Source organism: Myotis brandtii, unplaced genomic scaffold (assembly GCF_000412655.1).
Source record: "Myotis brandtii unplaced genomic scaffold, ASM41265v1 scaffold144, whole genome shotgun sequence".
Classification (NCBI taxonomy): domain Eukaryota; kingdom Metazoa; phylum Chordata; class Mammalia; order Chiroptera; family Vespertilionidae; genus Myotis; species Myotis brandtii.
Window position 1 is genome coordinate 286,336 of NW_005355159.1, and position 10,860 is coordinate 297,195.

The 10,860-nt window shown below is 39.7% G+C and overlaps 1 protein-coding gene across 6 annotated transcripts in view; it reads left to right on the plus strand.

Moving 5' to 3' along the window:
- DPP8 (dipeptidyl-peptidase 8) overlaps positions 1-7,483 on the plus strand; it is a 77,851-nt gene extending 70,368 nt beyond the window's left edge. For all 6 annotated transcript variants that reach the window (XM_005861043.2, XM_014535440.1, XM_005861045.2 and 3 more), the window contains one exon: positions 3,332-7,483. In XM_005861043.2, the coding sequence (XP_005861105.1) occupies positions 3,332-3,454 (123 nt within the window). In that variant the 3' untranslated portion in view covers positions 3,455-7,483. The remainder of the gene's footprint in view (positions 1-3,331) is intronic.
- The last annotated feature ends 3,377 nt before the right edge of the window (positions 7,484-10,860 follow it).

Here is a 10,860-nt window from a genome sequence, read left to right on the forward strand (position 1 = left end):
TTTTTTTTTAAAGATATAAGTCTGATTAAGGAGTGAAGCCTACTTCCAAAGAAAATGTTAAATACTATTCTGCAGGGTTTTTAAAAATGTCTGACCTGGCCAGAGTGGCTCAGTTGGTTATGCGTCATCCTGTATACTGAAAGGTGGCTATTTGGATTCCGGTCAGGGCACATACCTGGATTGTGGGTTCCATCCCTGGTTGGGATGTGTACAGGAGGCAAATGATCCATGCTTCTCTCTCACATCAATGTTCAATGTTTCTCTCTCTCTCTTTCTCTCTCTCTCTCTCTCCCTCCCTCCCTCTCTCTCTCCCCCCTCCCCTCTCTCTCTCCCCCTTCCTCTCTCTCTCTAAAATCAACTTTTAAAAATTGTTTTAATTTAAAATATTTATTTATTTAAAGTTATTACATGTTAACGAAAATCACATTTTTATAGGAGAGGGGAGATAATGTCTGGCTTAATAAGGAAGACACCTGGATTTCCATAGCTACTTCCAATGCAGTTTGTTGTGAAATGTTTTGGCTAAAGTATGTGAAGAAAATTCAGCCTTACAGAATATATATTTAAGAAATGGGAGGTTTAGAGTTTTCAGATAATTGTGGTTATTCTTCTTTGATACCACAAAACTGGACAAATGGTAGTTTCTTAACGGTGGAATCTGAGCCATATCTATAAACTTTTCATACTCTGTTACATTATCATCTGTTGGATCTTGTACTTCAAATGGATCTTTTACCGTGCATTGGTCATCTGGAAAATTCTGGTTCATTGTGTATTGCCAATCTTCTGAATGTTGACTCATTTAATTATATAGTATTTTAAAACTCACATGAAAATTCCACTGATCTCATCAGAAAAGTCTCTTAAGTGCATATTGGGAAGCTCATGAACTAGTAGTGGTAGATGTAAGTTTTCCAAAATTTTAATTTTCTCTTAACAAAATTTATCATTGGCGCCTGGCCTTTGTGGCTCAAGGTGGTTGAGTGTCATCCCATGGACTCAACCCATCACACTCTGGCCCAGCGGTTGAGAGTCAACCTATGAACCAGGAGGTCATGGTGCGATTCCCAGTCAGGGCACATGCCTGGGTTTTGTGTTCGATCTTAGGGGGGGCGAGGGGCAGGCGTGCAGGAGGCAACTGATCGGTGTGTTTCTCTATCAGTATTTCTATTTCTTTCCCTTCCTCTCTCTGAAATCATTAAAAATATTAAGAAAAAAAGGCAAAAAAGGAATATGTACAGCACCAACAACAAAATTATCATCAGCAACAAACACTGTCAGTGTTATCCTTGAAGTGACCAAGATCACTTCATTCATTTTTGAGAAAATGTTTGCCAGATACCCAAGTCTGAATCATCATAATTGTCAGCCATTCTTTCATGTTAGAAAGTGGCAGTTCAGCTCGCAGCTCAGTTGCACACATTGTTTTTCTTGAGACATCTGATAGAAGTAATTTATGCGTTCTTTCCATTTCATCACACAGAATATTAAAAAGAAATCTACTCAAGGGTTGCAATTTAAGAAAATTTATTTCTAATTTTTTTGAGACTTAAGTAAAATTGGCATTTTTCCTTTTTACTGCAATTATGTGGTGGTGAAAAATACTATGACTTCTAATACAATTTAATGTCATTGCCTTGATTAATACTAAGGCACCAGCACTATTACCATTGCTTTTGCATTACCAAAACAAATGCCAACCCAGGAAATAAAGGCAAATAATACTTCAGTATTATTCTGAAAGTAGTTTATGTGTCTCTTGAAAGGGTGTTTGAGGATCTAAGAAGTCTGCAGACCACACTTGAAGAACCATTGGTCTACACATAAATCCTGTAAGCTTAGTGGTATATAGGGAATTATAAAAAGAAGAGAGGGTCTTACATTTAAGTCTTTAATCCATTTTGAGTTTATTCTTATATATGCTGTAAGAAGGTGGTGTCATTTGTTTGTTTGTTTATTTATTGCATGTATCTGTCCAATTTCCCCAACACCATTTATTTGTATAGACTGTCTTTACCCCACTTATGGGTATACTAGAGGCCCAATGCATGAAATTCGTGTGGGGCGGGGGAGGGGGGGACCTCTTGGTTTTAGTTTAGAAACCTCTTGCAATCCAGGACCCCTCGGGGGATGTCCGACTGCCTGTTTATTGGGCCTAAACTGGCAGTCAGACATCCCTCTCACAATCCGGCACTGCTGGCTCCTAACCGTTCACCTGCCTGCCTGATCACCCCTGACCACTCTGCCTGCCTGCCTGATTGCCCCTAACCCCTCTGCCTGTCTGCCTGATTGCCCCTAACCCCTCTGCCTGCCTGCCTGATTGCCCCTAACCCCTCTGCCTGCCTGTCTGATTGCCCCTAATCGCCTCTGCCTGATTGCCCTTAACTGCTCGCCTGCCTGCCTGCCTCCCTGCCTGCCTGATTGCCCCTAACCACTCTGCCTGCCTGTCTGATCTCCCCTAACCGCCTCTGCCTCGGCCCCCACCGTGGTGGCTTCATCCAGAAGGACGACTGGAATGACGTCTGGAAGGTTGTTCGGCTGTCCAGTCTAATTAGCATATTATGCTTTTATTATTATAGATATTTGAAGAAACCCAAAACACTAACTCAAAAGAATATATGCTCCCCTATGTTCATTGCAGTGTTATTTACAATAGCCAAGCTATGGAAGCAACCTAAGTGCCCATCAATAGACAAGTGGATATATGTGGTACATATATACAATGGAATATTACTTGGCCATAAAAAAGAATGAAATCTTACCATTTGCAACAGCGTGGATGGACCTAGAGGGTATTATGCTAAGTGAAATAAGTCAGACATATAAAGACAAAATACCAAATGATTTCCACTTATATGTGGACTCTAAAGAGCAAAATAAACAAAATAGAAGCACACTCATAGCTACAGAGATCAGACTGATGGTTGCCAGAGGGGAGGTTGGGTTCTGTGGCTGGGTGAAAAAGGTGATGGGATTGAGAAGTACAAATTGGCAGTCACAAAATAGTCATGGGGATATGAAGTACAGCATGGGAAATATAGTCAATAACATTGCAATAACTATGTAACATGCCAGGTGGGTTCTTGAAATATTGGGGTTGTAAAGTATATGATCATCTAGCCACTGTGCTGTACATCTGAAACGAATTTAAAATTACATTGAATGTAAACTGCAATTGAAAAATTAATTTAAAAAGAGGAGAGGGGCCTCTAGATAGGATGTATGTGTGTAATATCTTGGAGAGGGTATGCTTTATATTATTAATCCTGTTGAAATCTTTGGAAGGAGATGTATTATTAAGTTCTTATTTTTTGTTTTTGTTGTTGTTAAGATCTATCCTCAGGAGAGACACAGCATAAGAGTTCCTGAATCTGGAGAACATTATGAACTGCATCTTTTGCACTACCTTCAAGAAAACCTTGGATCACGTATTGCTGCTCTGAAAGTGATATAATTTTGACCTGTGTAGAACTCTGGTATACACTGGCTGTTTAACCAAATGCGGGGGTTTAATCAATAGAAAGTATAGAATTGATCATCACATTTTGATACCTGCCACATAACATTTACTTCTGAAAGTATATTTGGTGCCATGCAGGCATCTACAGTTCATGGATAGTAATCTGATACTTTTAACCATACACACAGAAAATTGAATGACACGTATTTCTAAGGGACCCAGCAATACCTTGAGAATTACTGAAAGAAATAAGACATTAGCACTATGTATCCATATTACCTTTTTTTTTCACTTTTAATAGCATTATAAACCTCATGGACTTAATTAGTGTATTTTTACAGTATACTTCTGAGTTTGTAAAATATGATGATATTAGTGATTGGTTGGTTCAATTCCAGAATCTCTGACTAGTTACAGATTTGATAGCACTTAAATGTAATTGAATAGCTTAAGCTTCATCACTTGGGGTGTATCCAGCATGTTATGAACTAATCACTATTAAATCTATGACTTAACCAGTCATTAATGATTTTTCAAGGAAAACTTAGTGGCCTCCTAAAGACATATTTTGTTTCATTCATGCTCTGACCGGTTTTTAGCCAATTTTAACTGTACCTAGTATAAATAGTTCTCTTTGATGAAATGGCAGAGTGAGTTTTTCCTTTTCCTATATGTAGCATGTATTTAATTAGTCTTATAATATTGATAATTATAGGCAAAAAATTTTTAATCAAATGATTAGAGCTTAAATATTTACTGGCAATTTATTTTCCTTTAGGAAAAGGGAAAAAGTACACATTCACTTGTCTTCAGAAAATGTAGTGGTGCCAGTTTCCATTGGGTATTTCCTTATTAAAATGTTCCAGGGTTTTAGAGAGAAGGAAAGGAACCTCAGTAGGGTGGGGAGACTAGGGTGTGGAGAATGACAGGGAAAGGAGAAGGCGAGGAGGGTCTGCTCAAGGACTAAGAAATATAATTTGACCAACAGTCCTCATGAAAAAGTCTGGAAAGTAAAATTTAAACTCCTAGAATGTTAAGGAAACCAGAATTTAAAAATTACTCTCTTTTTATATTTATAGACTATAATGTTATTCAGGAGAGGAAAAGTTCCTTAAGAGTTACTTTTATAATTCTAATTTTTTGTTATTTCCTTTTAGTTTAGAAACCTTACAAATTTAAATGATCTTGATCCTCTTTTAATTATTTGAGCATAATTTAGATATTGTGAGCTTAAAATAAAGAGGTTTCCAGAACAACCTCTTTACCATAAACTGATCCCCAACAAGCCATGTCTCTTTTTCAGTGTTCAAAGCCTAGAGCAGTTTCTTGAATGGCCATGGCATTTCCTGGGTTAGCTGGCTGTCACAGAGCTCGTAGGCTTTCAGGTGCTGATTGGGATCTGTCCCTTAGAGTCTTGGGGTGCAGATGGGTTACATTGGAGCCAGTAATGGAGAAGGCACCCGAGTTTGACCCTGTTTATCACAGACCTCAGTGTTTATGAAGTTGCTACAAGTATTTTGAAACAACGCTCTAAGGAAATTGGTTTGTTTTTTTCACTCTCTCTCTCACCACTACACAGAGGAGATTTCTCCCATAGAGAGCACAGCCTCCATTAGTAAGAATGGTGACTGTGCATCAGAGGTGGGCTTGATCAGTGAGGGCCAGGTGGGAAGTGGGGGAGTCCAGAAGGCAGGGTGACCTGGTGGTTCTGTCCACGGGAAGGGGAAGGTTTTGCTGTTTGTGTATTTATACTGTATAATAGGTGCCACAATTTCCCCTTTTGTCTGTATATGTATTGACTTTCTTGTTTATGATGTTTTCCCATGCGAAGATTTGTTTATATTTTTTCAATGTTAAATTAAATTGATTTGGGTAACTTCTCTTCCCCAAGAAAGTATTTTCCCACAAGACTTAAGTATATATCTGATGGTTGAAAGTGGTTTTGTTTGTGAACTAGTTGGCATCTAAGGATCTATCCTTATATAAATGTAGAAATGGTATGGACAGTGGCTTTTAGAACCTATCCATTTGAAGCCTCTTACCCATTAAGACTGTTTTTTCAAAATAGCATCTCTTATTTTACCAAAACAAACCTTTAAAAACCGCATGCACTCTTGATTTCAAAGGTTTTCCTTTTGCATCTTGCCTTCTCTTTTCCTTCTATCACAAGGAATGCTTCTGTTATAATTCCCGGTCACTTAAATGCCAATCTCCTTCTCTAGAGGGAAAATACCTGACTGAAGTCACTTGCAGAAAGAGAGCTTGACTAAATTTGTTTTAAACTGATGTGAAAAACATCATAGTCAATTCAAGCAATCAGTAGAAATATAACTAAAACTATTGGTCCCCTATTCAGAGGTAACAACTTAAAAGGCAGGAGTATATAAAAGTAGCAGCAGTTTTGATGAGATCCAAAAAGCACTAGGTTAAACATCAAATGGGGTTTTTGTAGGCTTGATAAAGGGGTGCACTTGATCAACCATTGGAAGGTATAGTTGCCTATGCATTGTTAAGCTAGTGGGTCTCAAAATCTAAAATTAATCTGGGACACTTAACTAAAAGAAATGGAGGCTTGAACCCTACTCTTAGAGATTTGGATTTGGTTTATTTGGGCGGAGACCAGGAATCTATATTTCTAAGGAGCTTTCCTGGTGGTTCTAGAGCAAGCCATTGGTGGGCTGCTTTAAGAAACTGTTCTGTAGATAAGGGAGTTGGATTAAGAAAATAATGGTTAATTTTTACACTGGACTGATTTACAAGAACCTAAAATAATAGTCAAAACAGCTGCTCACCTGTGCTAACTATCGGTCCCTTCTCACTAAAAGAAGCAGAAGGTATCATCAACTGTATCCCCTCTGTCTGGAGAGTCCTTTTGGAATGAAGGTTTTCCCTCTATGCTGTTTCTGGCTCGTTTCCAAAGCCTCATACAAGAGGATGAAGTCACGGTGCATGCGTTACTTTTTAAAAGAATGAGATATAGATAATGATGCTTACTTTTTTTACTACTTGTTTTATTCCTCACGGAAGGTGTAGCCTACCTCTCTAACATCTTTCTCTCTTTAGGTGGAATGATTCCTATAAGATCTCTTCTTATTATAGAATCATACATTTTCAAGCTATTACATCTTTGATATAATCTAATATTCTTTGTTAGAGGAGAAACCGACATATATAAAGAGAAGAATATATACCCATGGCCAGTTAGTGCTCAGTTGGTACTAGACTCCATCCAGATGTCCTGACTCATGGTAGTTAAATATGTAGAAAAGGCAAATTTTTAAAGAAGTATTTATTAATATATTCCTATGAAACATTTTAAAGATAACATAAAATGGTTAATTTTTCCATTCTAAAGTAAATGCTAAGCATGCTTATTAATGAAGCTGTACTTCTCATTAGTATATGACATTCTGAAGTTAATTAAAATTGCTATACTAAATGTGTCTTCCTTGGTGTAGTAGGGGGATTTGGGGATTGGGATATAGAGTGCTTGCTTAAGCCTAGGAGCCCAACTTAGAGCTATTTGAAGTAAGAGACATGGCCCTATGTACACTAAGATGTGTGAGTGTCCATTCCTGGCAGACATAAAGGAATAAGGAAACTTAACTTCCACTTTCCAACCCTCCCGGCCTCACTGATCATCCTGCAGCCTAAAATACGGAGACATGTCAGTGCAAGGTGCTGGCTCCTGCTTGCTTGTCAAGCGCCAGCTCTAGGTAATCATTTCAGAAGTCCCTTACAGACAGAGAAAAAGTAGTGTTCATGTGTTTGTTTTTAAATAACCCAAATACAAATTTTGTTTGTATTCAGCACAATTGGAGTTCAGGTCTTTAATTTTAGAACATAAAGTGCCTGCTGTTTTAAGCATTGACTTGTACAAAAAGAATTGCATGTCTCACACCAGTAAGTTTATGGGTTTTCTCATTTTCAGCTACATAGCTTTTAATCATGTAAAGCAAAACATTAGTTTTGTCGCATTTTATTACAGGTTCTTTGTTGCAATAAAGATGCTGCTAAAATTAATTGATGTAAACGTTCCTTTTTCCCCCTGTTCCCCATTTGTACAATGTTGCCTTGATTAGTGACAACTGTGGAGTGATGAATACACATGAACAAGGTCATGTGCTTGCAGTGGAGAAGGGAGACTGTAGGTGATTATATGGAGCTTCTAGTCCTATAAACACAAACCAAAGGGAGGTGTGCAGAGATTGCTTTGTACCTGCAAGTGGTTCCCAGCACCAGCAGTTAGTACTGCCAGGGGAGGTGGAGCTTGGAGCCAGTGATTAGCATATCCTCCCAGAGCAGCTAGCTGCGAGTTTCTTGGAAATGCCACTCAGGATTGATAGTGGTTTCTGCACATTCCCTGGGAAATTTTAAGGGAGTTCAGTGTAATGCTTTTTTCATATTTTTCTTTGACAACTCTCTGGTCTTTTGAAGCTGTACTAGAGAAAGGGTGGGGGGAAATAAGCAGATAAACTAAAATTAGTATGCTTTGGCTTGTCTGATAATCTTTCCAGAACAGACCCTATAACCCTCTGAAGTGTGCAAAATATTGCATGAATGAATGGCGGTATGTTCTCAGAAGAAGGGCTTTGACTTTATCAGATTCACAAAAGGATATTGTACTGAAAGAACCACTGCTATATTATATATTTGAATCTTACTTAAATTGTATATTAAAATTATTAGGAATAAAGATGACCTTGAAACAGTAATACTATAGAGCAGGGGTCCTCAAACTTTTTAAACAGGGGGCCAGTTCACTGTCCCTCAGACCGTTGGAGGGCTGGACTATAGTTTTAAAAAAAAACTATGAACAAATTCCTATGCACACAGCAGTGGCAAAAACACCCGGCGGGCCGGATCTATGTTTTCGGCGGGCCGCATGTGGCCCGCAGGCCGTAGTTTGAGGACCCCTGCTATAGAGCAATGCTTCCTTTTCTAACCTTTTTACCTTATGACAAAAAAAAAAGATTTATATGACACTCTGTGGTTAACTAAGATACACTGGATTAGCCTGTTGAGACTGCTTGCAGCCAGAAGTGACCAGCCAGGCCTACCCAAGCTCTAAAGAGTAACCAGAATCCATTTATGGCATTCTGAGAAACTTAAAGACTATCTTGGGCCCCACCGGTGTGGCCCAGCCATTGAGCATCGACCCAGGAACCAAGAAATAGCCGGTTCAATTCCCAATCAGGGCATAGGTCCAGGGTGCAGGCTCAAGCCCTAGTTGGGGGTGGGGGCATGCGGGAGGCAGCTGATGGATGGTGATGTTCCTCTCTCATTGATGTTTCTTCCTATCCCTTTCCCTTCCTCTCTAAAAGTCAATAAAAACATTTTTTTAAAAAAATGATTAACTTGAAAAAAATTTAAGACTACTTTGGTCTCTTAATGTAGCCTGGATTTAATGCTAATCAAAAATCAGCTTTCAACCTAGCCATACATTCTGCAAAGACTGTTCTGAGGTGCGGGCTCTAGGGCTCCAGTGCTCCAGTCAGATCAGAGCAAGCACCCTGGCCTTGAAGCCCTTGGACTTCCTGTTGGCCTAACCTCACCCACTCAGTGTTTATGAAGACACAATGTTTGATCCCGTAGTAGTTATTAGGTGAGCAGAGTTGAAACAGCTACTGTATGAGACGTATAACAATAGTTTTATTTTGGGCTTTGAGTGGTTTGGGGAATCACCAGGATTTAAATGTTCAACAGCCTAGTTGTGTCCACACATCTGGTACCTGGCCCTGCCACCCTGGAAGAAGTTGAGCTCCCGTTGAAAGGGATGGGAAGGGATTCCACTTCGACACAGGCAGTGAGATTGTTGAGTTTGCTATGAGCTTCTGACGGAAAGATGCTCTCTGTTGGCTCCCAGACTTGAGTTGTTGAAATAGAAGTTTGGGGAAAAAATTAGCGAGGATATTTGTCCTTAGCCAGTTCCAGGAGTTTCCCCACCTCTTTCCACCTTCACTGGAAAAGCACCCTATGGAAGTGACATAACTTAACATTCTCCTCACCGGTGACACTTCTTTGTAGGAAGGTCCTCTGGCCAGGTGGTTTCTGGGAATCACACTGCCCTTCTATAAAATGAACTCTGCGTGTTGGCTAGGTTGCTGGCCATGTACATGGTCATAGTTGCCCCCTAAGCGTGCATGTGAATGCTACTGCCTCGTTCAGTCGTGTACTTAATCAAGTGTTGCCACACCAGTTACTTGCTTTGCATTGTCCAGTCCTCATTCCTCTTGCTCCTGCCTCAGTCTAGGACTGCGTGTCGTGCTGCTCTTTCACCAGCCTGAGTTGGAGATGAAGATTAAGAATTCCACAGATGAATACCTGTTTTAGTGAGAAATAACTTGGTTTTAAACATGAAAATAAAAGAAAGAATTCCAAGTGACTCTAATCATCTGAGAGATGCAAATCAAAACAACAATGAGGTGCCATCTCACATCTATCAAATGGCTATCATCAACAAATCGACAAATGACAAGTCCTGGCGAGGATGTGGAGAAAAAGGAACCCTCGTGCACTACTGGTGGGAACGGTGCAGCCACTGTGGGAAACAGTATGGAGTTTCCTCAAAAAATTAAAAAATAGAACTCCCATTTGGCCCAGTAATCCCACTTCTAGGAATATATCCCAAGAAATCAGAACCACCAATCAGAAAGGACATGTGTACCCCTATGTTCATAGCAGCACAATTTACAATAGCTAAGATTTGGAAACAGCCTAAGTGCCCATCAGTGGATGAGTGGATTAAAACACTGTGGTACATCTACACAATGGAATATTATGCTGCTGTAAAAAAGAAGGAACTCCTACCATTTGAAACAACAAAGATGGACCTGGAGAGCATATGCTAAGCGAAATAAGCCAGTTGGAGAAAGATAAATATCATATGATCTCACTCATTTGTGGAATATAATGAACAACATAAACTGATGAAAAAAAAAATAGATCCAGAGACATAAAGCATCGAACAGATTGTCCTACCTAAGAGGGAAAGGAGGGCAGGGGTGGGTGTAAGAGATCAACCAAAGGACTTGTATGCATGCATATAAGCATAACCAATGGACACAGACACTAGGAGGGTGAGGGCATGTGCTGGGGGGTGGGGGTGGCCGGGGAGAGGTCAATGGGGGAAAAAGGAGACAAATGGAATACTATATGTAATACTTCAAACAATAAAAAATAATCTACACTAATAAAAGAGAAACATGGTAATTAGTGTACGACCGCTACCCTTCCCATTGGCTAATCAGCATATCCTTATGCAAATTAACTGTCAGCCAAGATGGGCAGCCGGCAGCCATGCACTGAAGCGAGCAGGGAGGCTTGCTTGCTTCAGTGACTGCGGACTCCAACATTCCCCGCCTAACTTGCCGGCCTCTCAGCTGCAACTCTAAGCAACT